The sequence below is a fragment of the Tachypleus tridentatus genome, chromosome 11, assembly GCF_004210375.1.
Source record: "Tachypleus tridentatus isolate NWPU-2018 chromosome 11, ASM421037v1, whole genome shotgun sequence".
Classification (NCBI taxonomy): Eukaryota; Metazoa; Arthropoda; class Merostomata; order Xiphosura; family Limulidae; genus Tachypleus; species Tachypleus tridentatus.
The window spans coordinates 62,081,134-62,107,346 of NC_134835.1; the positions used below are offsets into that span (position 1 = coordinate 62,081,134).

Below are 26,213 nucleotides of genomic sequence, written 5' to 3' on the forward strand. Positions count from 1 at the left end.
GTAATCATTGTATCATAAAGAGTGATGAATTTCGAATATTTTGTATCCAGGTTTTTGCTCTGCAAGATTTAATTATCACGTTAAAGTGAGGTAATTATTTTTATACAATTGTTTAATGAAACAGACTTATCAGGGGAACAGATATTATCCCCGCAGAGATCATTAACCTACTTGCACTAACCCTACAGAACAATATCTCATTCCTAAAGGCCCGGCATGTCCAGGTGGTTAAGGCACTCGACTCGTAATCCGAGGGTCGCGAGTTCGAATCCCCGTCACACCAAACATGCTCGCCCTTTCAACCGTGGGGACGTTATAATGGAACGGTCAGTCCCACTATTCGTTGGTAAAAGAGAAGCCCAAGAGTTTGGCAGTGGGTGGTGGTGACTAGCTGCCTTCCCTCTAGTCTTACACTACTAAATTAGGTACGGATAGCCTAGATGGCCCTCGTGCAGCTTTGCGCGAAATTCAGAACAAACCAAAACCAAACTCATGGCTAAAATGGATAATGGGACATTATCCCCATGGTCAAAAATTAGTCATTTTTATTGAATAATAATATACAATAAATACATTTAATAACTTTTGCAAATAAAACCCAATTACTGTTGGTAACTCTGAAGAAACAACTATTCAGGCCTTATGTTTGTACTATTTGTTTTTTTTTTTTTTAATTTCGCGCAAAGCTACACGAGAGCTATCTGCAATAGCCGTCCTTAGTTTCGCAGTGCAAGACCAGATGGAAGGCAGCTAGTCATCACCTTTCACCGCCAACTCTTGGGCTACTCTTTTACCAACGAATAGTGAGATTGACCGTAACATTATAACGCTTCCACGGCTGAAAGGGCGAGCATGTTTGGTGTAACGGGATTCGAACCCGCGACCCTCAGATTGTTTGTACTGAAGAGTCGCTTGCGATGCTACGAAACTGGTGAAATGAAGAACATTTAATAATTTAGGTATACGAACCCAACCTAAAGTTGATACCACACACACAAAGGATTGGAAAGATGTACTGTACAACTGATGCTGTACGTTTAGTACAAAAGAACATATTACTAAGTTGTAACATAAAACCATTTTTTAAAATATTCAATGGAAATTACATTAATAAAACAGCTACAGTTTCTGAAAACTCTTGATTTGATGATAACTATTGTTTAACTTTGCTTTTTTCCCATCTTTTAACTAGGAAATTGTCCTATTATACACTTGAGGCATGTGATATTGTCGTGGAGGGTTAATTTGAATATGAATAATGTTCTATTACGCACTTTTAGTGTAATGTCCCTCCAAGACAGTATAGATGGGGATAACGTCCTACAATCGCCGTTTCAATAATAATAATAAAACTCTGCGCGATAGATTAGCGCATATTTTTCTTTTTTAATTTCGCACAAAGCTACATGAGGGCTATCTGCGCTAAGCTCCCTAATTTATCAGTGTAAGACTAGAGGGAAGGCAGCTAGTCATCACCACCCACCGTCGAGTCTTGGGCTACTCTTTTACCAGCGAATAGTGGGATTGACCGTCACATTATAACGCCACCACGGCTGAAAGGTCGAGCATGTTTAGTGGGAAAGGGATTTGAACCCGTGACCTCCAAACTGCGAGTCGAACGCGCTAACCGTCTGGCCCTGTTGGACCTCTTAGGTTTTTAACGATTGTCTAGTTTTGTTTGAGCACACAGTCATCTAATACAAAAATTACCTATGCAAGCTATTACAACGTTTACAAAAGCTATCCTATTGTTGAAATTAAAGATATTTGTCACTTTCTCTTTCTGTCGAAAATGTAGCAGAAGATATTAGTTAGTATATTGGGTGTTATTTCCATAAGGGTTTGTATCTAACAGTGACACCTTTCAAATTTAACGCAGTATGTTTTCACGTCTTTAACGGTTCGTGATACAAGCTGTTTTATAAAACATTTAGGCTTAAGTCGAACTAACCCATGTTAGCTTTGTAGCACTATTTTTAATATTTTAAATTACCGTTTTTAAATATATTTCAAAGCCTAGTAGCTACAGAAGGTAGAATAGTTGTCTCATGTATTCTATTATATCTGACATTTTTTTTAGAATTCTTTAAAATATTATTGTCAAATGTTATTATTTTTCTAACAAAGATTTTTTTACTCAAAATACCCCTCCCCCAACTCGTATTGTTGTATAATCTTTGAATCATTTAAGTCTGCATAAATGAAAATATTTAAATTTATTGTTTCCTTGGGCGCAAGAGTACCAGTATTAAATAGTTGGTATAACAGTTTTTATCAATCCAGTTTCTTGATTATGTGTAGTTGGTATTTAGTGATCTAGTAGTAGCTATTTAACGGCGTAGGTCGCGAAGGAAACAAAAGGGAAAAGATGTACTGTTGATAATCTATCCATTAATATTTCATGGCCCACATTCTTTCAAGATCAAAATGTTTGGAATCCCAGCTCTAGATACAATCTAGTAATCCCCCCCACCACCACGGTCTCCCTTGGGCTGGCCAGGTCCGGTCCCTCAGGGGCATTCTGACCCTGGCATGCCCTGCACCACGTCAAGAATTCTGTACAAACAGACCTGACTGGGCAGTGTGCAAATGTAGAAAGAATTTTGGTGGAAAACGCCCATTGTAAAGTTGACACATTGTACAAGTGAACAGGAATTTTGTCTGATTGATTATCTGTGGCACTAGCACTGGAAGATTAACACTTATTGTGCACTTTTACATTCGTCTTACCTTTATCACGTGGTATTAGCTCTAGAAGTAGTTCCTAGAACTTTCAAGTGGAAACGAGAAATTTCTTAACTTTTCTAATCCTAACCATATTCCCTGGTTTGTGCTTCAGTAATAGTTGGTTGTTAATATTTCCTCATTAATGTATGGTTTTTACTATAGTGCATGACAGTGGTTCCACTAGTTTCACTGGTTAAATATGTTTATATATTAGTATTTAATTATTGTGACTTTTAGAAACCTTCTCTTGGTCCAACTACTTAGTTAAAATTAACGTATTGCATATATATATATATAAATTATATGAGATGATTTTTTAAACCGTTATGTGACTAGATAATGTTTCACGTTATATTTATACTAGCAGTTAATTGGGTATTTTTTTTTTAGTATTATGGTTTGAATTTCATGCGAAGCTACGCGAGGGCTATCTGCGCTAGCCATTCTTAATTTAGCAGTGTAAGAAATGGATGGAAGGCAGCTAGTCATCAACACTCACCGCCAACTCTTTGGCTTCACGAACTGTGGGATTGACCATAAAATTATAACGCCTCCACGGCTGAAAGAACGAGCAAGTTTTGTGGGACTGGAATTCGAACTCGCGACCCTCTGATTTCGAGTCGACCGCCTAGACCAGAGGCGTAGATTTTTTTCACCAGATGGGGGGGGATGATTTTTGCAACCACTTATGTGGACTGTTCAATTTACAAATTGGTGATCTCTGATTACGTGAACCTGAAAGCTGTAAACATGCAGTCACAGAGTAATTTTGTTGCCACGATTTTTGCATGTATACTTAGGCCTACTGACTGATACTTACGAACTATCGCTTAGATCGAAAAGCTTAGAAGCACACCTATATTAAAGATGTACATTTCAGCTACTAAAAAGCCTACATCTAGGCCTAATTATGTAATTCGATTGGTAAGAACACGAGAATCACAAGAACAAACACACAATTTGTAGGCCTGTGATGTAATAAAACAATTCAACAGACCAAACTGTAGGGGGGTGATGATTGTATGCACCATACCCCCCACCTAAAATGAAGGGGGAAAGTATCCCACCCATCCTCCAGGATCTGCGCCCCTGGCCTTGACCACCTGGTCATGCCGGACTTTAGTATTATGCCTTTTTACCTGATTTCGAGCTCTTAGTACTGCTTTGATTTTGTAAAAGAGAGAATTAAATGATTTCATTTTTATGACTATTTTATACATATTTTGTAAATATGAGCTGTAAGCATAAGTTTTTAACTGTTAATTTAAGTATGGTTTATCGTAAACTACGCCAAAAACTAGTAGCTACATTAACACTACGGTTTCCAGTCTTGGCGAAATGAGTAAGATATTCAGATTTCAGAATTAAATTATTTTTCTCTTTCTTTGCCAGCCTCTATAAAAAGTTTCATTAGTGCCAAAACTACAGATGTTTGAGAAATAACTTTGGAAGACACAGAAGTCCAGAAACAGACAAATTATTTGTTCCTTTATGACTATGCTATCAAGGTTATCACCTGTCGTTCTTGATTCTGAACTGCCGATAACATGGAATGCAACTTGATGGCAGCACCCACCGCCAACTCTTAGGATACTCTTCATCAAAGAATAGTGGGATTCGTGTAACATTAGAATGCTCTAAAGCTGATAGGGTAATCATGTTATTCGGCTGGTTTCGATCCGGCAACTCGTAGATTGCGGGTTGTCGAACGCTCTTACTTACAGGCAAAGCTGCTCCAGTGTAGACAGATGACGTGTTGTTTGTTTGTTTTTAGGAATTTCGCGCAAAGCTACAAGAGGGCTAGCTGTCCCTAATTTAGCAGTGTAAGACTAGACGGATGGCAACTAGTCATCACCACACACCGCCAACTCTTGGGCCACTCTTTTACCAACGAATAGTGGGATTGACCGTCATATTATAACGCTCCCACGCTGAAAGGGCGAGCATATTTGGTGTGACGGGGATTCAAACCCATGACCCTCAGATTACGAGTCGAACACCTTAACACATCTGATTATGCAGGGCCTCAGATAACTTAATTGAGAACAGTGTATTACACATAGCGTTATCATATTAGATGTTATGTCACAACTGTAAAACATAAGGAAAACTGAAATTTTATAATGTTATAGCATGTAGAAGAGCTTGAAACGTGTATTGTTGTAATGGTTATAACTTGTACCGTAAAATTACGTGTTGGTCGGAAACCTGATAAATAAGGAGGCTGCAGATATGTATCGTTACGCTATGAACTTCTTTCTTTCAGGTGTCTTATCATCTACATTTATTTGGTCCACAGACTGTACATCATAGTTTTTGAAAACTATGACTTTAATTTTCTAGATATAGAGATTTTATTTATACAAAAGAGAAATACATCATGTGGTTCGGGATTAGATCTTTGACAGTAAGACTTTTTTTTTTTTTGCATTTGCATTTGCGGAGCACTCTGTGGCGCCAGTCACCTTGAGTGTCTGGCTTGACGCCATATATACACTGTGGGGTTCAGGTTCGGCGCCATCAAACTATCAATAAACCATGTCAGGTAGGCTTGAGTGATCATGTATGTCGACGTATAATCCGACAGATTAAAAAACTGATCTAGTGAAAGGGATAGAAATAGATGGTTTGTAAGTGACGAAGGGTTTCAACCATTTTTAGTATTTTTTTACGTCCTATCTTGAAGCCGTCCACGTTTCTGGAAATAATTTGTCATGGACATCCACACCATAGATAGTAAATAAAATTTAAAACACATCAGAAGTAATGCTTGCAATTAACTGCTTAGAGATAGAGAGAAAAGGAATGCGGTTGCAAAAATTTTAATGGCCAATATGTATTTAACTCAGTTTGGTTTGATTTTTTCTGTTGTGAAATTCCCTGATCTTTTGGCTTGAATAATGCGTGTCTTTGTTTTTTGTTTTTTTTGTATGGGTTTAGGTTTTCTGGTAAATATAAGAGACTTATTGATCACTCCCTTTTATATCGATCGCCGCATGAGGTCGTTAGTGTTACACGCGCTATTGACAGACAAGGGTTAGATCGTCCGTCACCTGTGATTTTACACGCCACTAGTTGTCCTAGCGTTAAGTCACTGTGTTGTTATCCGTTCCATCTTGCTTTACGCGTTTCGTTAAATAATGACGGTTTGATTGTGAAAAACACGCTACAATATCTTTCAAATATGAATGTAAGTCAAGTTTGTATCTAAAACTCTTAATGATGTAACTTGTATTATCAGGGTCGAACTTTTATTCGTTCACCATTATCGTCTGCATTTCGGTTCATAGTTATCTTTATCACTAATTTCACATAATGGGTTGTTTTAATTATTTATTTTTGCACAAGTGGAGCGTTTTTTTGCCTTTCTTCGATGTCTGTCTCGTAATGATATGCTAGCGTGCCTAATTAGAAAATCCGGGAACACAAAGTTTTCCCGAATAGGGCAATGTGCATATGATATATTGCTAAATTTTGAAGTGTGCGGTGGAATACCAGACCCCAGCTCGTGCTGTCTGGAAGTGTCATTCACTCTGTTACTCCATCACTTCTTCTTTTTTTTTAACAAATTGTTTTAAACTTGAATGTTTTGGTTTAACCTTTTTTTTTTTAAATGGCGCTGTCAAGAACGATTATAATCTGTGTAATATACAGGTATAGTCAATGGCTATTTAAAACAAAACCCGAGAAAAATAACAGAGAAAGAAAAATAGTTAATGTACGTTTTATACATGTGCTTGCACAAAGGCATAAATGCTGTTGAAAGTCTGGTTTCTATTATCTAACACATGTATTGAATAATCATGTTTACTTGATGTAACAAATAGCTACCTTTGTTAACAAGCCTTGTTTTAGCCTCTACTTCTTTATATGATGCACTACTGGTGCCATAGCAATCTGTTTAGTACGTGAATCATTTACTTTAGATAAAGAAGTTAGAAGTATCTATCAGGTATACAGGGAGGAGGACGATGGGTATGGAGGGATGAGAAAAATCACCAAAAATGAAGATCATTTTTATTTTTTTGTAATCACAAAATATTTGGCCTGGCACGGCCAGGTGGGTTAAGGCGTTCCACTCGTAATCCGAGGGTCGCAGGTTCGAATCTCCGTTGCACCAAACATGCTCCCCCTTTCAGCCGTGTGAGCGTTATAATGTTGGTAAAAGAATAGCCCAAGAGTGGCGGTGGGTGGACTGGCTGCCTTCCCTCTAGTCTTACACTGCTAAATTAGGGACGGCTAGCGCAGATAGCTCTCGTGTAGCTGTGTACAAAATAAAAACAAAACAAAAACCAAAAATTCATATCGCATGTAACGGGTTATTGACTCTTGAAATAAAGTACTACTTTCGGCTGTTTATATAAATAACCAAAATTATTTTACCAGTATCACTACACTTCCGTGATCTGTTTATAGGTGAGTATAAAAAATTAGTGTTCTTAGTATATACGTTATACATCTACTACAATCGCAGTTAGGTAATAATTTTATTACCACAATTAAAAGGCAGTCTTTGTAATTTATGTAACAGATTTTTTTCTGCTCTTAAGAGGTACAGTGGTATATCTGCTGATTATACCAATAGAAACCAGGTTTCGATACCCGTGGCGGACAGAACAAATAACCCAATGTGTAACTTTGCGCTTAACAACAGACAACAATAACTTTTTTCTTCCATTTTTTATAATTATTTGTTAGCAAAATTACACATTATTTTTTGTATTTAAGTACATTAGTCCTAGCTGGGACACTGGACTTACAGTGAGATGATCATAGCGAGTTCGAATCCTACTATCGAACATGCTCTCCCTTAAAGTTGTGAGGGCGTCATAATGTTACGATAATTTAATTTGTTCGTTGGTAAACAATAGCTCTTCCTTCTAGTTTATCACTTCTAAATTATGGACGAATAGTACAGGTAACCCTAGAGTAGATTTTGTGCCAAGTGCAACAAACAAAAATAATGTTTGAAAAATTCATCATTTCAAATTTATCATTTTCTCAGGAACAATAACGACACAATCGGTTTTTTCGCAGGATACTGCAAAGACGAAACATTTAAGTAAAAGTAGAAGACAACTTTTATTTTAATACGATGTATGACGTTACTGATTGTGTTTAATTTGTCTTCGAAAATGTTTACTGTCGTTCGAAATACAGTGGTTCCTTGCCGTGTTTCTAGAGGGTATGTGTGGCGGTGTTTTTTTATATAGCAAAGCTACATCGGGCTATTTGCTGAGTCCACCGAGAGGAATCGAAACCCTGATTTTAGCGTTATAGATCTGTGATTTACCAACGAGGTACTTTTTAGAGGGAGAAACGATAAGTCACTTGCTTCAGTTTTCTTGTGCCGTGGAGATGTACGCAATATAATGGAATATGTAATCCTGATAATAAAATCTAGTGACACAAAAAAAATGTATAGTTTGTTGTTTTTTGGACAATGCTTATTTTTTTTTGTCTTTTTAAAATTTTCCATTTATTATATAAAATTAAGGACGAGGCGTACCTGGACTATGATTTCAAGAATTCTTGGTTCCTTTCTTATTGCCACAGATACGCTCTTTACGCTTTTGGACCGTGAATGTACTGTTTGGGTGACGATCAAATCGCTGTATTCGATTAGAAAAAAAGTAGTCCAAGTAGTGGTGGCAGGTGCTGTTCATTAGCTATATTCCCTCAGGTTTATCGGTTCGTAATTAGTGAAGTTAATATTAGATATTTCTTATGTAGCTTTGCTTCAAAAATTCTTTTAAAAACCAAACAACAAAATCTCAAATAAATAACAACAAAGACTTCACAAATCTTTGCACGCGCGCGTATTTGTGGTCGCTTAAGCCTCCTACTTAACAAGTCAAAAAAATCCCACGAGGTTGAGTTAATGAGGTTCTGGTATCTTTAATCCCTTCTTTAGGGTATCGTACATCTGAGCCACTGTGACTCCTGATGTTTGATTGTTTATCTCTGGTAGCCCTAACACCCGCTTGAAGGTTTCACAACACTTTATTTGGCATGTCTTTATTGTGGCATTGTGTGTCTGTGTTAGGTGTAACCTTTATCTTGAGGCATTACACAACCTGAGCCACGTGACCCCGATATTTAATAGTGTATAGCCACCCCACTGCTTAAGTTTTCACAACAAACCTTCATGAATCTATTGTGTAACGTTTTGTAGACTACCAGTAACGTATTAAACCTTTAGTCTTTCACAGTCTGTATGTTATATGGTTTAATACGTTTGATCTTTTACAGTCTGTATGTTATATGGTTTAATATGTTTGATCTTTCACGGTCTGTATGTTATATGGTTTAATATGTTTGATCTTTCACGGTCTGTATATAACATGAACCCCTATGTTTTAAATACATACATATGTCTTTTTAGAAATGTAGGATGATTCATTTTTATCTTTTTGGTTACCATGTGGTGTAACACTGGTTTGTACGTCTAACTTTAAAATATCCAAAGTTAGGAGGTATATTAACGTAGCATAGTTTACAGTTCTTTTGTTTTGGTAAGTTAGAAACATGTTTACTTGACAATGATAATGATACAACATAGTATGTCTCTAAAATCAGTTATTTATTTTAATATAGCTTAATGTAAAAGTTATTTACTTGTATCCATATTCCATTTCAAAAAACATCCTCCGCTCACGGTAAATGGTGTGTGGTTTTCTTCTGTGTTCACCGAGAGGAATCGAACTCTTCATTTTAACGTTGTAAATCCGCAGACTTACTGCTGTCAGCGGGAGATCGCTGTAAAGGAGAAGCATGTCATACTCGACTTCAAGCATAAGTGGTATTAGTAGTACGTAACTTACCCTTAGTAGTACGTAACTTACCCTTTACGTGACGTTATGTTTTGGCTCCTCCTTAGAGCTGTACCTAACGTGTTTTTCTACTATAATAAAAACCAAGAAAATGAGTTGCACCAATGACCACCAAATGCAACTACACTGTCATAAGAACTTTGAAAATGTAAACATAAAAGTAGGATATTTCAACTGTTAGACAAAACCTCAATCATTTTAAAAATATAGCGCATTTTTATTTTATGACAAAAAAAACACGCTCTTAACATTTATATTCTTAAGAAAAAATTCAAATCAGTTTACCGGTCTTGGTCTATTGATGGGTTTTGATTATTTATGGGGATAGTAAATAGCAAACTCTCAATTCACAGCGACATAATGGCTATGAGCACTTTAGTCTAGTGACTTGGTGCATGGCCTGTAGAGAAAAAAAATGTTTAAAAATTACATGTAACTTGAAGGGTTAGCTAGTTTTCTATGTGAATCTTACCGACAGGATGTGTAAACAGCTTGATAAAAACAACCGACTTTAATCTTGTGTCTCTTTATAGCTAGACATAATGTGAAGTACTGGAATCATATAGTTAATTATGTAATGGTACAAACTAATTTATTCTATTTTTTTTATGTTAACATTTTACTACACTGTGTGCCTCTACTGTTATGTCCTCCACCCCAGTGGGTTGGAACTGGAAAGTGATAAGGACTCTCATATTCCACTTGAAGAAAGGAGGAGTAGAGTCCAGTGTGATGTCATTATTTGAGACAGTGTAATGGGTAACTACGATAGCCTAGTCATTATTTGAGACAGTGTAATGGGTAACTACGATAGCCTACTTTGAAAAACAGACCATTATATACTAACTTAGTATATAATGAAGTACAGTATTTTCGAATAAAATAATTTTTTTCGCTAAATTTTAGCGTCTAAAACCAGACAATTAATACTTCCCACAGTGACTGACAGCTTTACGTTTCATGACTGAAAATTACGACTGTAAAAAATACCCGATAATTACTAAAATAACTTTTTCCATCAAAATTATCTTTCAGAAATATATTTTTTGTCCTATTTTTCTTCTTAATTTTGGTCCTGCATTTGTTTTTTTATTATTTTTTGCTCAACAAGCGAGCTGGTTATTATTATCTAAAAAATACAATAAACTAAGCAGATCTGGTTTCAATAGAGCTAATTATCAAAATAGTTTTTTGTTGTTAAACCTTTTTCCAAGTGATAGTATCTTCAGCTTATAGCGATTCATCTTCAAGCGTATGTAACTTTAAAAAATGCTCTAAATAAAATAAATGTAACAGCGATTTTTACATATGAATTCACTGCAACCAAGACTGTATTGTTATTTATGCCTTGACTGTATGGACAGTCTCAACAAGACATTACGGCATTTATATACGAATAGCTAGTGTCAGCATGATACTGTAGTTTTCATTTCAGTATCTTACTATAATGGACTTAACGTGTGTATATGTATCTATGTATATGACCGAAATAATAATTGCAATGTAGCGCCGTCTAATGAATGACACTAAAATGTTTCACTTTGAAGATTCAGACAACTGGAAAAACAACCATAGTATGTGGAACAACCATTTGTTTATAATAGAACATAGTTTTAATTAAAAGTACTTTCCTGACAACAATAACACGACTTTGACTACAACTGTACGTGAGGATTTGATTACATGTTGATGTAATTTTGAGAAAATGTTCACTTTTACTCAGTTGTTTTTTTCAGTGAGTTATTAATGGTATGATAAATAACTATTAGCAAAAAAAAAAGACAATCGTAGGGCGGTGTTTCTGCTAGTATTAACAATATCAATATCCTGTGTTTATACGAGAGTAGATACTGTCAGTAACGTTGTGGTTTGTATTTCTGTATAGGTGCAATGTCAAAGTATTAATGTCAACGTTGTTTACTAGTAGACACTATCAGCATGACATTGTAAGTTTTATTTCAGTATACGTCAACATTATTCATGGTGCGTACACAAGAATAGATACTGTCAGCGTGACGTCGCACTTTTTATACGTGCCTCTAAGAAATTGACTATACAGTCGTTCTATTTGTAGTGTCTTAGTCTGATGCTAATGGTTTCAATTGTCTTCGTAATATTTCTTTAATACCAATCGTAAAATGTAAATTCTGTAGTAACTTTCGTACTATCCTGTTTTATCAGTATTATGTGCTATATGTAAGGTCAATAATATTTTGGTGTGTTTATACACCGTAGACACTGTCGTACACACATCCTTTATAATATTTTCATTTACAGCTACAACTAATGATTCCGCTTGTTTTTTAATTAATGTCTTTATTTACCTTTGTTTTAAATATAGGTGATTTTCGAAATTATTAGTGTTTTAGTTTTCCACGAAGTGAGCCTGGCATGATCAGATGGTTAGGGTACTCGACTCCTAATCTGAGGATCGCAGGCTCGAATCCCAGGTGCACCAAATATGCTCGCCGTGGGGGCGTTATAATGTGAAGGTCAATCCCACTATTCGTTGGTAAAAGAGTAGCCCAAGAGTTGACGGTGGGTGGTGTTGACAAGCTGCCTTCCCTCTAGTCTTACATTACTAAATTGGGAAAAGCTAGCACCGATAGCCCTCGTGTAGCTTTGCGCGAATTTAAACACAACAACAACAAAATTTCCACGAAATGATTATATATGTTTGTATAAATTTCAATGAGTGAAATCAATCATGTCTAATTAACGTATGTATTAGAATTGAATACTCTATGCTTTTTTGAGATAGGTTCGAGGTAGTTAGATGTCGCTAGTTTTTAAGATATCTTGTTAAATAAAGAGTATTTTGTAAAGCACTTCAGACTAATTTATTATTTTCATTTTTAAGCAGGCAAAAAATTAAATAGCACTTCACAGGAAACTAGCTTTTATTTAAAACGTTAATTTTTTATGCTGAACTCATCATAAGTAACAGATGTAATAAAATCGTAATTGAGTTAATTTTAGTACGTGATTCAACCATATAGAATTTGTATTTTTTGAGTCTATACGTGGTGGTTAAATTCATGAAAAGTCTTATCTCTCGATCGCTAGAATTAGACAGAAACTTAGATCATGATATTTTCATGCTGACATTTCTTCTAATTCGTTTTGGGGGACGAGGTACTGAAGTGTCTTAGGGCAATCAGACATTATATGTCTCATCGAACACTTTATGTACAATATTTTGCCTCTTATCAAGTGAAATCAGACAAGTTGCTTTTAGAACTTCGAAAAACAACACAAATCGAATGGTTTGCATCTGATCAGATTTCCACTTTACTCGTGTACGGACTAATTTTTTGCTTCTCTACTGGTTAGGCTTCAATTACCGAATTTATTCTGTTGACTAGCCTTATTCACTTCATAAACATCCAGATCAACTGGTTTTAATAGGTGATTAATTAATTTTGTTTCTTTTCGTATTTCTGTGAATCTAATGGATGTTAAGAATGTTTATAAATTCAAAGCCTCTTTCGAGTTTAAGTGATGATTAAAATAAGGTATTTGGGTATTTTTCTGACAGAATTCGAACATTGATTTACGAACATTTAGTTACTTAGTGGACATTTTGTTACTGCAATATTGTTACTAGGACAACTTTTGACGGGCGTGTTGTTGTTACATCATTCTTGTGACATGACAGTTGTTGTTACGAATGCTGATTTTGTGACATGTAGTTTCAAAATATAAAATTGATATAATAAAAATATAATAAAAAATAATAACAGATCGTTGATTGTACAGTCAATTGGAGGCCATCCCAAAATTAGGGAAACCTTATCATCAAACTTAGAGATTTTGACTTTTATGTGGGATAAAATTTGTCAAAACTGAGAACTTTTAACACTTATGAGAACATTTTTAGGGACAAGATAGTGCGTTCCGATAAATGAATTGGGTGTTGGTGAATCTAGTAAGAAAATTCACTAATCACAAAGAATGCATGAAACGAAACATTTCATAATGCTCTGACTGTAAACTGAATGTTGGAATAAAATGGTTTTCGTGATAAAAAGTACATGTCACAATCTGTCTGTAACGAAATGTCCCACACTAATTTTGAGCATTTCCCATGCAGAGTGGTAGACGTTAGGTTTAATCTATGATTACTTCACCGGACCTGTACAGAAAAATATTCATGGTTTACATTGATAATTTTGAAAGTCATTCATGAATAACAATAATAAAAAAAGAAAGAAAAAATAATGACCAGATATGGAAACAAACAAGTGACGTCACAGTTCTGTTAAACGATAGATTTATATTCTACTATCTATGACCTATGGTGGCTTAGCGGTAAGATACGAGGTGCCACATCTGTTATACGTATTCTAGGTGATTACCATATAAATCTAAAACCAAATACTAAGTGATGTAAAATAAGATACGAAGTACTACATCTGTTATACGTATTCCAGGTGATTACTGTATAAATCTAAACCCAAGTACTAAAAATAAGATACGAGGCACCACATCTGTGATGTGTATTCCAGATGATTACTATATAAAGCTAGAACCAAGTACTAAAAATAAGATACGAAGTACTACATCTGTGATACGTATTCCAGATGATTACTATATAAATCAAGAAATATGAAAACAACGTCATTACTTAATTGACGATTTGAAGGCTTCATTTTATGTTTCTTTCTGTCGATGGAACAAAATTCCGAATTGAATCTCAAGAAGACTGAATCATTCGTTATTTGCATCATATTAACAAAGAGACAACAAGGAGTCAATACTTCTAATTATTGAAACTGAATAGAAGAAAGAGCATAAATCTTATTTAGGTAAACTAGTTGGTAAAGCTCGTTGTTGTGATAGAGACTTTGTTCTCAGTTGTCCGTTTCATTTTGCACACGTATAGATGGTACAAATGTTCAATTTGCTCCAGTCATATTATTAAGCTGGTGTAATGTGCCTTGTGCTTGTGGGTTTATCTGTAAAAACAGAACAATGCGACCTGTATTATTGATCAAATATAGCACAACTTACTGCTTACAATACTTACATTTTCAGTTGTTTGTTGTTGTTTTTTTTCGTGAAATTTCCATCCTTACTGGTTGTTATATCCGGTATATAGATTTAATGTCCTCTGGCTTTTAAAGTTGCACGGATGAAAACAGTGTTCCTGGTTTTTCTTCGTAAGTTGTTCGAACTTTCGGAATTTACAGTTTTATAGTTTTCTGTTTTATTACGACAAAACTGAATGAGTACATGTTACTAATATAAAACCAGTGGTTAGGTTAATAAATATCACATAATCTTGAGTAAGATCACGTCAAGTATGCAGTAGGCTGTTTTTGGTGTTAATATACCAGCAGTTATGTATGCGAGTCACTCGCTCACTATTAATTTATTGGCTTCAAACTAAGACATAAAAGTTATCATTGGTTATTATAAAGAATGTATATTGAGAGCAGTCACGTAATCTGAAAGGAATGAGCTGTTTAGCACTTATAGTATTCGTGTGGTTTCATTTAATGGTTCTTTAAATCTGTTATAAGCCTGCTTAATGGACTAGAATTGGATAGTTATATTTCGGTAAAATTTAAGTTGTTGTGAAACTTTCAGTGTGAAAACTTAATCCACCAATGGATCAACATTATGTTTGGTGGACTTATAATGCTAAAATCCAGGGTTCGATTCCCGTGGTGGAGAGAGTGCAGGTAACCTCTTTTGTTGTAAATCTACGTTAAAATAAACAAATTACTTTACTATATTTCACCTTCTGTTATATATCCATGTTGGAGAGTCGAAGGTAACAGCCACTGTGTGGCTTTACACTTAACAACAAACAAAGCAGTTATGGTCATGTTTGAAAAATAACCATAAAAAAGGGAGAAAATACAGAAGGCAATTCTTTAAATGTAAATGAAAAAATATTTACTTTTTTGTATCAGATAAAAATATTTCTTAGCCATCAAGTCTTCTTCTATCCTTCAACTTGCTAACTCGCACAACGACACATGTCCTATATTATCCCGTACAAGCAAATTGATGTGGTACTGAAATACGATAAATCTTTGCTTCTGTTAGAGGCTTACTTACTTCTGCACAAAATTATACAGATTTTTTTTTCTCAGACTAGTCAATTTTTTATGGGATTTTAACAATAAAAATCGTTCTTTTATTTGCTCAACTCAGAACTCTAGCGTGAGAAAGGAAAATTAAGTTGCGTATAGCTAGACATTTACCAACTTTAACGGCCATTTCAGAAATTTCGCGGATAATTTTCCATCACTCGCTTATGTGGCGGAACAAAATTGTAGGTAGTTATAACAGTTAGGCGGGGTAAAAAAGAAAATAAAGTAATTTATTAATACCAGTAGTATTATACAGGTGGCAGCATGAAGATGGTAATACATGCCCTGTTTTTTTATTAAAATGTTTTGTTGTTTTTTTGTAGCAAGGAGAGCCTTTTGTTATTGTAACACATTGCTGTATTCGATTACCTAATGTTTTTGGTACTCAACGCATATATTATGTTTACTAACCTATTTTTAATACTTTATTCGTGTTTGATATAATAGAAGAAATAATCAGAACATCTACATATGAAAATAAAATAATATTGGATAATCATAAGGCAGTAGAAAATGAGTGGTGATGATGAACCACAAGCATTGGCGTAATTAGGTAGGAGTTAGAGGGAACTCAGCCCCAGGGCCCATTGATAATTTTAGATAATTTTATTCTATGTAAAATTAGATGGGATGTAGGACCCACAAAATTATTAGCACCTAGGCCCACACAATCTTAATTCCAACACTGACCACAATACCCCACTGCAAACATAAGTGTGTACTGTTGTATGGGCACCACTGTCTTTGATTTGCATGCAACCATTTGTATAGAAATGCTGCTAAAGTAATGAATAATAGGTCTCGTGAAAGCTTGCATGAGTAGCGGAAATGTTGGTGTGAAATTAGGAGGCGCATCATGCTGTTAAAATATGTCGTGGAGGATGCAATGATGATTCTTATTTGATATCTGTGGAAATGTTAGCGCTATTGTACTAACGTGTGTTTTCAAATAAGACTTATAACTCATCCTCTAAAATATCCAGATCGCAGTTCGGGTATGGTCTAGTGGTAAAAGGTTCCAGGTTCGAGTCATGATGCTTTTTAATGTTCTCTGCATTTTCAGTTGCATAAAAGTGGCGGTGAATCATGTTATTCGATTTAAAAAATGGATGTTTGCTGACTGGCTGCCATCCTTCTGACCAGCAGTTCAAAATTAGGGACTGAAATGCCTGAATCTCAGGATCTTTGGCCCTCCCATTTGTTATACTTCCATGCACGCATAAGGTGTCTTTCAGGTTGTTATAACACTCTGCTCTGTATACGTTGTAGGAAAGTCGGTGAGTTCGTGAAAAACGCTACTGAAATTTGAGTTAAAAGTTCTTGCTAAATAAAGTACAATGAAACAAATACTGAGGCTTTGTGAAAAACAATTCTATAAGGATTTGATTCGGAATAGCTCTTTGAAGTACATTTCAATTCTTGGGCCAGTAGACTAATTAACACACTTCAGTGAATTCTGAACCGAAGAAGCTAGTAAAAATTAACACACTAGGTAGTTAACTGGGAGAACTCTACGAAGGAAAGTCCAGTAACGGTTTCTGTCGGGATATTGATGAAGTGTAGACAGATGAGTTGAAAGACGTTTAATAAACACAAGTTGAATAAAGATTGCATTATAACATTGCAAAACACATTGATAACAATTTCAATTCGAAAATGTTTGATAAAAAAATATGATTATTCAGAGATATGAGTTGAAAAGCTTTAGTAAGCATGACTTGACTGTATTGAGATACGAGCTGGATAAACTTTAGTAAAACGTAACTATATGGGGATATGAGTTGGAAAACCGTAGCAAAAATGACTATATAGGGAAATGAGTTGAAAAACCATAGTAAATGCGACTCTATGGGGAAATAAGTTAAGAGGACCTTAGCAAAAATGAGTATATGGGGTTGCGAGTTGTAAAAACCATAGTAAACACCACAACTGTGTAAGAATATGAGTTAGAGAACTTGAGAAACATGACTGAATGAGAATTGGAATCTGAAAGGTTTCTGGTGAAACAGTTACACACTAGTAAGATAAGGGATCAAATCTGGTAAAACACAAGTACGTACGGCTTTGCTTAAAACTTGACTTAATACGAATTTAGGTCAAAATACTTTAATAAAACAATTGGAAATACAAGAAATCTGGCGCCAGCATCTAACACAATACAAAATAAAACGAGTAATAGGCAGAAATATTGAAAACTCTCGGGGTAGTTTTATTGCTCTATATTTATGGGTATGTACCCTCTCTTATGCGTGTTATTCCTATGACTAGATAAGCTCTTTGAAGTTATCCGTCCAATAATTTCTCATTTGGATTAATAAAAGCCCACGTAACTCAACAACAAGTAACTTACTTTACACGTACACAGAAGCCGATAAATAAAACGTGCGTGGTCGATGGTGTGCAGACACGTTTACTCGTGTCTTCGATGTTCCAAAGTGCCCTAGGGAAAAGGGAAATTTAGCAGTGAACTTTTTAGAGAAAGTAGACGACGCACGTGCTCAGACAGAGCAACGGCCGTGCCAAGGTCCCACATGTGTCCCCAGATGAGGTGCGAGGCCTGGTATAGTTTGCACACTGTTTTTAATTGAGTCATAGAAGTGTTCTTTGTTGTCCTTAGTGTGATTAATATACACAGGGGTGTGAGAACTGGAACACGATCGTCCTCAGGGCACATTTGTCTTTAGAAATATGTACTATTCCTTAAATAATTTTTGAAGACAAGAAGATAGCCTATGTAGGAAAGAGAAATCGTATATCAAGAAGGAGCCAGAATCAGTTCATATACATATATATTTAATATATAATTTGACTTTCGTGGCATTATAACTAACCTCAGAGTCATGCCTTATCAATAACTATATAGTATTTACACTGCTTCAATTTCTGAACAATTGTGTTGGTGACGCTTAAAAGTTGTCTGATAAGTGTACTTCGTAAGTTAGCTTGTAAAACAGAGGTAATAATTATACAAATATAACCGTACGGTCTAAGCTCGTGAAAGGTGCATTAGTAGTGGCTTGGTGTTGATTCGGGAAAACTGTGTTCATAGTAGATTATTCCGAGTTTCGTCTAAGTACATGAAAGCTGTTTAACTAAATACAGAATCATGAAATTTGCGTTTAGAGTACCTTGACGTAGGCTTGTGAAAATTGCGATAATATAGGTTGGCTTAAACACCTAGGCTTCGTGAAAATTGTTTAGCATTAGCATGGCCTAATTGCATTTACAGTAGCTTGGACTAGGTTTTCGAAAACTGCGTTAACTGTAGGTTGGTCTAAGTTCGTGAAACCTGCCTTTAACAGTAGTCTGATTTCGAGAATAACTAAAAATCAAAACATCGTGTGGTATTTTCAGTATGAAGTTACGGTTATTTTCAAAATCGATAAAAATTACTGTTAAAATTAACGTAGATTATTCGTTTATCTCTGTGGCCTAGTCAAACCTTATTAATTATTAGATTATCAAATTTCATTGTGAAATATGTTTCGATTTTACTTAGCAGTTTTGAGAGAAGTGCCAATAAGTTTGTTTGTGTTTGAAGTTAAACACAAAGCCACACACTTGCCTATCAGTACTCTGCCACCATAGGTATTGAAACCCGCTTTCTAGCGTTGTAAGTCTGAGGACACACCACTGTGCCACTGGGAGACTCCAGTAAATATATTCAGAACCCTTACAGAAGGGGAAGGAAATGGTTTAGCCAAACATGTTTTTCGTTGTTTTTTTCAAATCTGAAGATTATAATCGTTTTTTTTTGTTTTGTTTGATGGGTTTTTTGTTCAACGAACATAATTTCCACCAAACATATAGTGTACCCAGACTAGGGATTTAAGTTTCGCTATCCGTTACTGCAGAAATGTGCTCTGCAGTTTGGAGTTGTGGACGCACTATAATTCGATTCGACAAGATTAGCCCAAGAGCTTATCAATTGAAAATGACGGATAGCAACGCCGAGATAACCTTGGTGTATCTTTATACGAAATTCAGAAACTAACAAACAAATAGTGTATGCACAAACAAAGTGTATACTCACAAATAAATGAACTTGTCTCATCGCATAACCTTACTTAAAGATTGGGGTATTCTGCTTTCTGGATAACTGTGCTTGTGTGTGTATATATACGTGTGTGAGGTTACCATGGAAACCTGTCACACACGCATACACAGATCTAGGGTTGGTAACGAATCAAATTTGAAATAAATATTGAGACACTAAATATACCAAAGGCGTAAACTTGTTTTTGTTGATAAAATTAAATATAATTAATTGTTGCTATGGTAACAAAGAGTTGTGAGTACGAAGTATTATTGTCGTAATGTTATCTAATCAGTAGTTAATTCGATAAGGTAATATGTTCACGAAATCGTTCAGAAGAAGGGTTACTATTCTTACGTAAACGTTATGAAAAACATGCTTGCGATAAAATAATGTTCATGGCTTTACGGCCAATGTGAGTCTATTTGTTAATATGATGCAATTAAACACTAATAATGAGAGAGAGTAGGATATTTTTTTTTAGTTTTCTGTGGAAAGATAACTAAAACTATTTTATTAAAGTTTTAATTGTTTTATACTCGCGATTTTGTGAAACGATTGCAGATAAACAGACCTAAAGATATACACAAGATTGTTTTTGTTTAGATCAAAGTGTGACGCGGCATGGCCAGCTGGGTTAAAACGTTTGACTCATAATCTGTGGGTCGCGGGTTCGAATCCCGGTCGCACCAAACATGCTCGCCTTTTCAGCTATGGAGACGTTATAATGTGACGGTCAATCCCACTATTCGTTGATAAAAGAGTAGCCCAAGAGTTGACGGTGGGTGGTGTTGACAAGCTGCCTTCCCTCTAGTCTTACATTACTAAATTAAGGACGGCTAGCACAGATAGCCCTCGAGTGGCTTTGTGCGAAATTCAAAAACAAACAGATCAGAGTGTGTGTGTGTTTTCTCACAACGAAGCCGCATTGGGCTATCTGCTGAGTTCACCGAGGGGAATCGAGCCACTAATTTTAGCGTTGTAAATCCGTAGCCTTTTTAGATTAGAAGGCTAATAGAAATTTTGTTGGTCAACAGAGAAAAGGCTTTCTAGGTTTAAGTGCATTAAATGCTCGGCTTGTTTGTTGTTTTTATTTTTTAATTTCGCACAAAGCTACTCGAGGGCTATCTGTGCTAGCCGTCCCTAATTTAGCAGTGTAAGACTAGAGGGAAGACAGCTAGTCATCACCACCCACCGCCAACTGTTGGCCTACTCTTTTACCAACGAATAGTGGGATTGACCGTAACATCATAACGCCCCCACGGCTGAAAGGGCGAGCATGTTAGGCGCGATGAGAAATGCTCTGCCGCTCAAGAAACTAGGTTCTGTTGATCAACAGACTAAAGGCCCAGTCTGGTCAAGTGGGTTAAGGTGTTCAACTCGTAATCTGAGGGTCGCAGGTTCGAATCCCCTTTGCACCAAACATGCTCGCCCTTTCAGCCCTGGGGGCGTTATAATGTGACGGTCAATCCCATTACTCATTGGCAAAGGAGTAAACCAAGAGTTAGCGGTGGTTGGTGATGACTAGTCTTACAGTGCTAAATTAGGGACGGCCAGCGCAGATAGCCCTCGTGTAGCTTTGCGCGAAATTAAAAAAAACAACAACAAATAACAAACAAACAACAGACTAAAACTTTGGAATCACTTACTAATTCAAGGCCCTGTAGGTCGGTCATCAGACTAGATTATGTTGGTCGATAGACTAAAACTTTGTAATCACTTATTAATTAAAGGCCCTGTAGGTCATCAGGCTAAAGCTCCGCAGACTAATGTTGCTGTGAGTTAGTTGGCAATAGAGGTCTGGTAATCCATACATTGAAGATTTTGTAGATTGATAAATTGTTTAATATAACATGAGGTATAAATAATTCTTATTGAGCTATACGAGCACATAAGGTTGGTCGTGGTCCAGTTATTAGCCTGAAACTGATGTACCTTGATTCGCGTCCCATTGTCGCATAAACGGGCTCTACACACTGGGGTTGTGAGTGCGGTATAGAGTAATGGTGAAACTACTCTATTTGACCAGACAATAGTATTTCATAGAATGGCGATGGGTACTGTTAATTAGCTGCCTTTTCTTTAGCCTGTTGGTTCAAAATTAGAGACGTCAACCGCAGGTGACCAACTTCCTGTACAGCTTTACATAAAACTAAAAATAAGTAAGGTCTTAGTTCTCCTGGTCATTGCTTACATTAATTTTTGAAAGTTTATGAAAATTCTGTTTAATACGACATATTTTATTGTTGAACAGTTAACAAACTTATATAAATTGTTCACAAAAGGAGTGAGAAGGTTTTTTTTTTTCTCTTTGTTTGGACCCCCGCTAGTACAGCGGTATGTCTCCGGATTTACAACGCTGAAATCAGGGGTTCGATTCCCCTCGGTGGGTTGAGCAGATAGCCCGATGTGGCTTTGCTATAAGAAAAACACACACACAAACTCTTTGTTTGATCATGTGAACTTACCTTAAAAGATTCACTATGAGCGTGATTAAACTAGATTTATCTTAGTCTGAAATGTTCGTCTTCGTGAAGGTTATTTCGTGAAATTCCTTTAGACGGGGTGTTTGTCGTCGACATGATTAATTTCTATCTTCTTGTATGTGTATACTACTGTAAGTATAGAGAAAACAAACGCGCTCCAAACTTTGCAACACCTGTGGTAGTTCTTGTGCTATTTTAGCGCATGCTTGTTTATTCATTGTCAGTCATGTTTTCTTATGAAGGATAATATATTCCACATCTTGTTAACAGATTTTTAAAGGTATCTGTTTCTGGACATGATACATGACCACCGAAAGTACATTAAAAGAATAATAATGTAAAAAAAATGTTCTATTATAATGATACATCAACTGGACCCATATTAAAAAAATTTGATACATTTTACAACAAGGATAAAAATATTACATTAAATCACTTATTATTCGAAAATCTAAAATTAAAAGTTGCACATCAAGGCAAGGAATAAAAATTGATAATAATAGTTAAACAGGTTTGAATAATTCATAACGTACCACTACAACATTCAAAATGACTTATTTTACATTTAAGCTGTTTTGTAAGACACGTGCCACTTAAACATAGTTTAGCATACAGTGGCTCCATCTACCATAAATATTTGTTATGTTAACAGACTAAATATTATTAGAGTGAAAAGAAGCAAAATATTTCAGTTTATTCTAAGATATAAAAAAGCAGTACTTCAGGAACAATTTGAAAGAAGGAATGTGTATTATCGTAAACATTTTTATTTGATGATTTTTTTATTGAGCAACGTTTTAAACTTCATTCATCTAGTTTTTATATCTTAAGATATAAAACTTGCCTGCTGTGTTTATTATGTGCAGCATGTGTTCAATCAATAGTGCAGTTATATTAATTCATTTTTTACACATTATTTTCAGGTATAAGAAAACAATAGCTGGAATTGGTGTTGCAGCACAGAAGTACAATCCAGAAATTACTCCAGCTGGAACAGGAGAAGCAGTGGTCACCACTCTAGTTGACAAGCTGGTGCACATGAGAGAGGTAAGAGTGACTATTTGTTAAGTTGACGTGAATGTGAGAGAGGTAAGAGTGACTATTTGTTAAGTTGACGTGAATGTGAGAGAGGTAAGAGTGACTATTTGTTAAGTTGACGTGAATGGGAGAAGTGGTAAAGAGTGACTATTTTGTTAAGTTGATATGAATGTGAGAAGTGGTAAAGAATGACTATTTGTGAAGTTGATGTGAATGTGAGAGAGGTAAGAGTGACTAGTTGTTAAGTTGATGTGAATATGAGAAGCGGTAACGAGTGACTATTTGTTAAGTTTACGTGAATGTGAGAAGTGGTAAAGAGTGACTATTTTGTTAAGTTGATATGAATGTGAGAAGTCGTAAAGAATGACTATTTGTTAAGTTGATGTGAACGTGATAAGTGGTAAAGAGTGACTATTTGTTAAGTTGATGTGAACGTGGTAAGTGGTAAAGAGTGACTATTTTGTTTAGTTGATGTGAATGTAAGTGGGAAAGAGTGATTATTTTTTAAGTTGACGTGAATGTGAGAGAGGAAAGAGTGACTATTTTTTAAGTTGACGTGAATGTGAGAGAGGTAAAGAGTGACTATTTTAAGTTGACGTGAATGTAAGTGGTAAAGTGACTAAGAGTGACTAGTTGTTAAGTTGATGTGAATATGAGAAGTGGTAAAAAGTGACTATTTATTAAGTTGATATGAATGTGAGAGAGGTAAGAGTGACTATTTTGTTAAGTTGATATGAATGTGAGAGAGGTAAGAGTGACTATTTGTTAAGTTGATGTGAATATGAGAGTGGTAAAAAGTGACTATTTGTTAAGTTGATATGAATGTGAGAGAGGTAAGGGTGATTGTTTATTTGAATATGAGAAGTGGTAAAGAGTAGTAATGCGTTACATCGTGAATAAAGTACATATTTTGAATTGTAGACCAACATCCGATCTTTCAGTTATAAACAGTCCATGTGCTTCATATGGCGAGTCACGTGATCAATATTTATCTTATTATTTAGCTAATAATTTCTTTTTTCGAACTTGCTTATGACCATACGTTGTTCAGAGTAACCATAGAATGGTTGAGTTCAAGAACGTATAAAGGAGAAGTTAACGTATATATTTTTTCTTCAGTTACTGGACAGTAAGGTGGATTCTGTCCCAGAATCGGACTCCTTGTTCATCCAGGAACCCGGTAGTGGCAGCGGCTTCTATTATAACACCGTCGTCGATGACGAAGACTACTATGACTATTATGAGATGAATGGTTCGGGAAGTGGCGACATACGGGGTACGTTAGATTATGGGTCAGGCAGCGGTGATGACAGCCCCGAAATCACAACTCCCTCTTCTACGGGAGAAGACACTGGGGGTATGTTTGGTTTCACGTACACGGAAGAACTGGCCGTCCTTTTCTGTCGCCTGGATTTCGGAGCTTATGCATTCTCGTCATCCTGTTTTGCTTCCTTACTAATCTTTTTTCGCATCCAATGCCGTTTTTGTTAACACTAAATCCTAATGCTATAAATTTGTTGCTGAGATGATAGTTGCGTTGTGAGAGTTAAAAAAATATAAACCCGTTATGTGGTTTTACCTACATGTTCGTATTATTGCAGAAGTCTAGTTGTATGGAAGCAAATAGTTTTTATCTGCTGGCGACATTCATTAATTTAGTTTTACTGGACGATTAGATTGTGATCCAATTAACTTTAGAATGGTGACTTTTGCTTAATATTTTAAAATATTGTTTTTCTTCTCATTATTAAAATTTTATTTTGTGACAAGTGAACTATCTAGACGTCTATCCTTATATTACCGCTGTATTTAGTATATGTGTATGTATATATATATATTAATCTTATAAAGAACAGTGTAGAGAAGTGACCAGAAAATTGGGTGATGTGGTGCGGTTTCAATGTAAAATATAGAAGCAGTAGTAATCAGTGGTAGTAACTTAGAGGTCCTATACCCAGAACGCCATGGATTCAGGAGCAAATTGACGTACAGGTAGTTTTGTAAAATATATTTAACAAAATGATTGTATCTATATGGGCATTATTGTTCCGACACCATACTTTATTCATTTAGGTGAATGGCTTCATCACACGAGTTCCCCCGAAGGGTGGCGCCACCATGTTGTAATATGCTTTGCCCAACTTGAAAGATAACTCAAATATTGTTGTTATTAGCTTTTGTGTGCATAGAGTTACTTGTATATTTTAGTCGATATTGTGTGTTTTTGATAATTCTTATCAATATTCCTTGGTAATCTACAGGAAAATTAGTTACTTTTGGAAAATATAATGTGGAGGTACTGGAAATATCAAACTATCATTTATTAAAACACAATACGGAACACTCACTGTCATAAAGACATTGAATGTTTCTTTTCTAGTTGTAGTATTGATTTCGATAAAACATCATTTCAACATAACAGGCAAACACGCCCTCCAGCACCTCTTTAAGAATTAGATCAGGTGTATTATGTAATAGTAATTGTATACAAATTATATTAGGTTAATAAACGCTACAGTATTATTTAAGTAGTCTTATAAGAACATGACGTACAATAAATGGGAAAACTTAATTTTTCGTAGGAGTTGTAAAAGCATGTTACTGGCGCCATCTGTTACCAAATATTGACTATATAAGCTTTTCTAATCTTATAAAAACTGTTGTATGCTATAAGAGACATTAAACATTCATGTGGTCTTGAGCTTGTTATCGCTTGTGTGTAACCACAGCTAAGCACTTTTTATCTGCTTGCTAGTTATATATATTAACCAACATGTTGCGTAACATTTAGTCTGTGTGTGGGTGTCAATATACATTTATTAAGATATACTGTTTAATACATTTATTAAGATATACTGTTTAATACATTTATTAAGATATACTGTTTTATACATTTATTAAGATATACTGTTTAATGTTTTCTGCATCTGAAATAATTTTTGTAAAATATTTTTACTATTATGTACAAAATTATGATTATGTAAGTTAT

General features: G+C 35.4%; 1 protein-coding gene and 1 long non-coding RNA gene across 5 annotated transcripts in view; one reads left to right on the forward strand and one right to left on the reverse strand.

Moving 5' to 3' along the window:
* LOC143232281 (glypican-5-like) overlaps positions 1-26,213 on the forward strand; it is a 108,298-nt gene that overhangs the window by 76,290 nt on the left and 5,795 nt on the right. For 3 of the 4 annotated variants that reach the window (XM_076467477.1, XM_076467480.1, XM_076467479.1), the window contains 2 exons: positions 23,110-23,233; positions 24,344-24,581. In XM_076467477.1, coding sequence (XP_076323592.1) covers positions 23,110-23,233; positions 24,344-24,581 — 362 coding nt within the window. The remainder of the gene's footprint in view (positions 1-23,109; positions 23,234-24,343; positions 24,582-26,213) is intronic. The other variant, XM_076467478.1, reaches the window with a different exon arrangement.
* Positions 9,118-19,741, reverse strand: LOC143232280 (uncharacterized). Its single transcript, XR_013017474.1, has 3 exons — positions 19,698-19,741; positions 14,590-14,736; positions 9,118-9,486 (listed from the first exon to the last, which is right to left on the reverse strand). It is a non-coding gene; the product is annotated as an uncharacterized LOC143232280 (long non-coding RNA).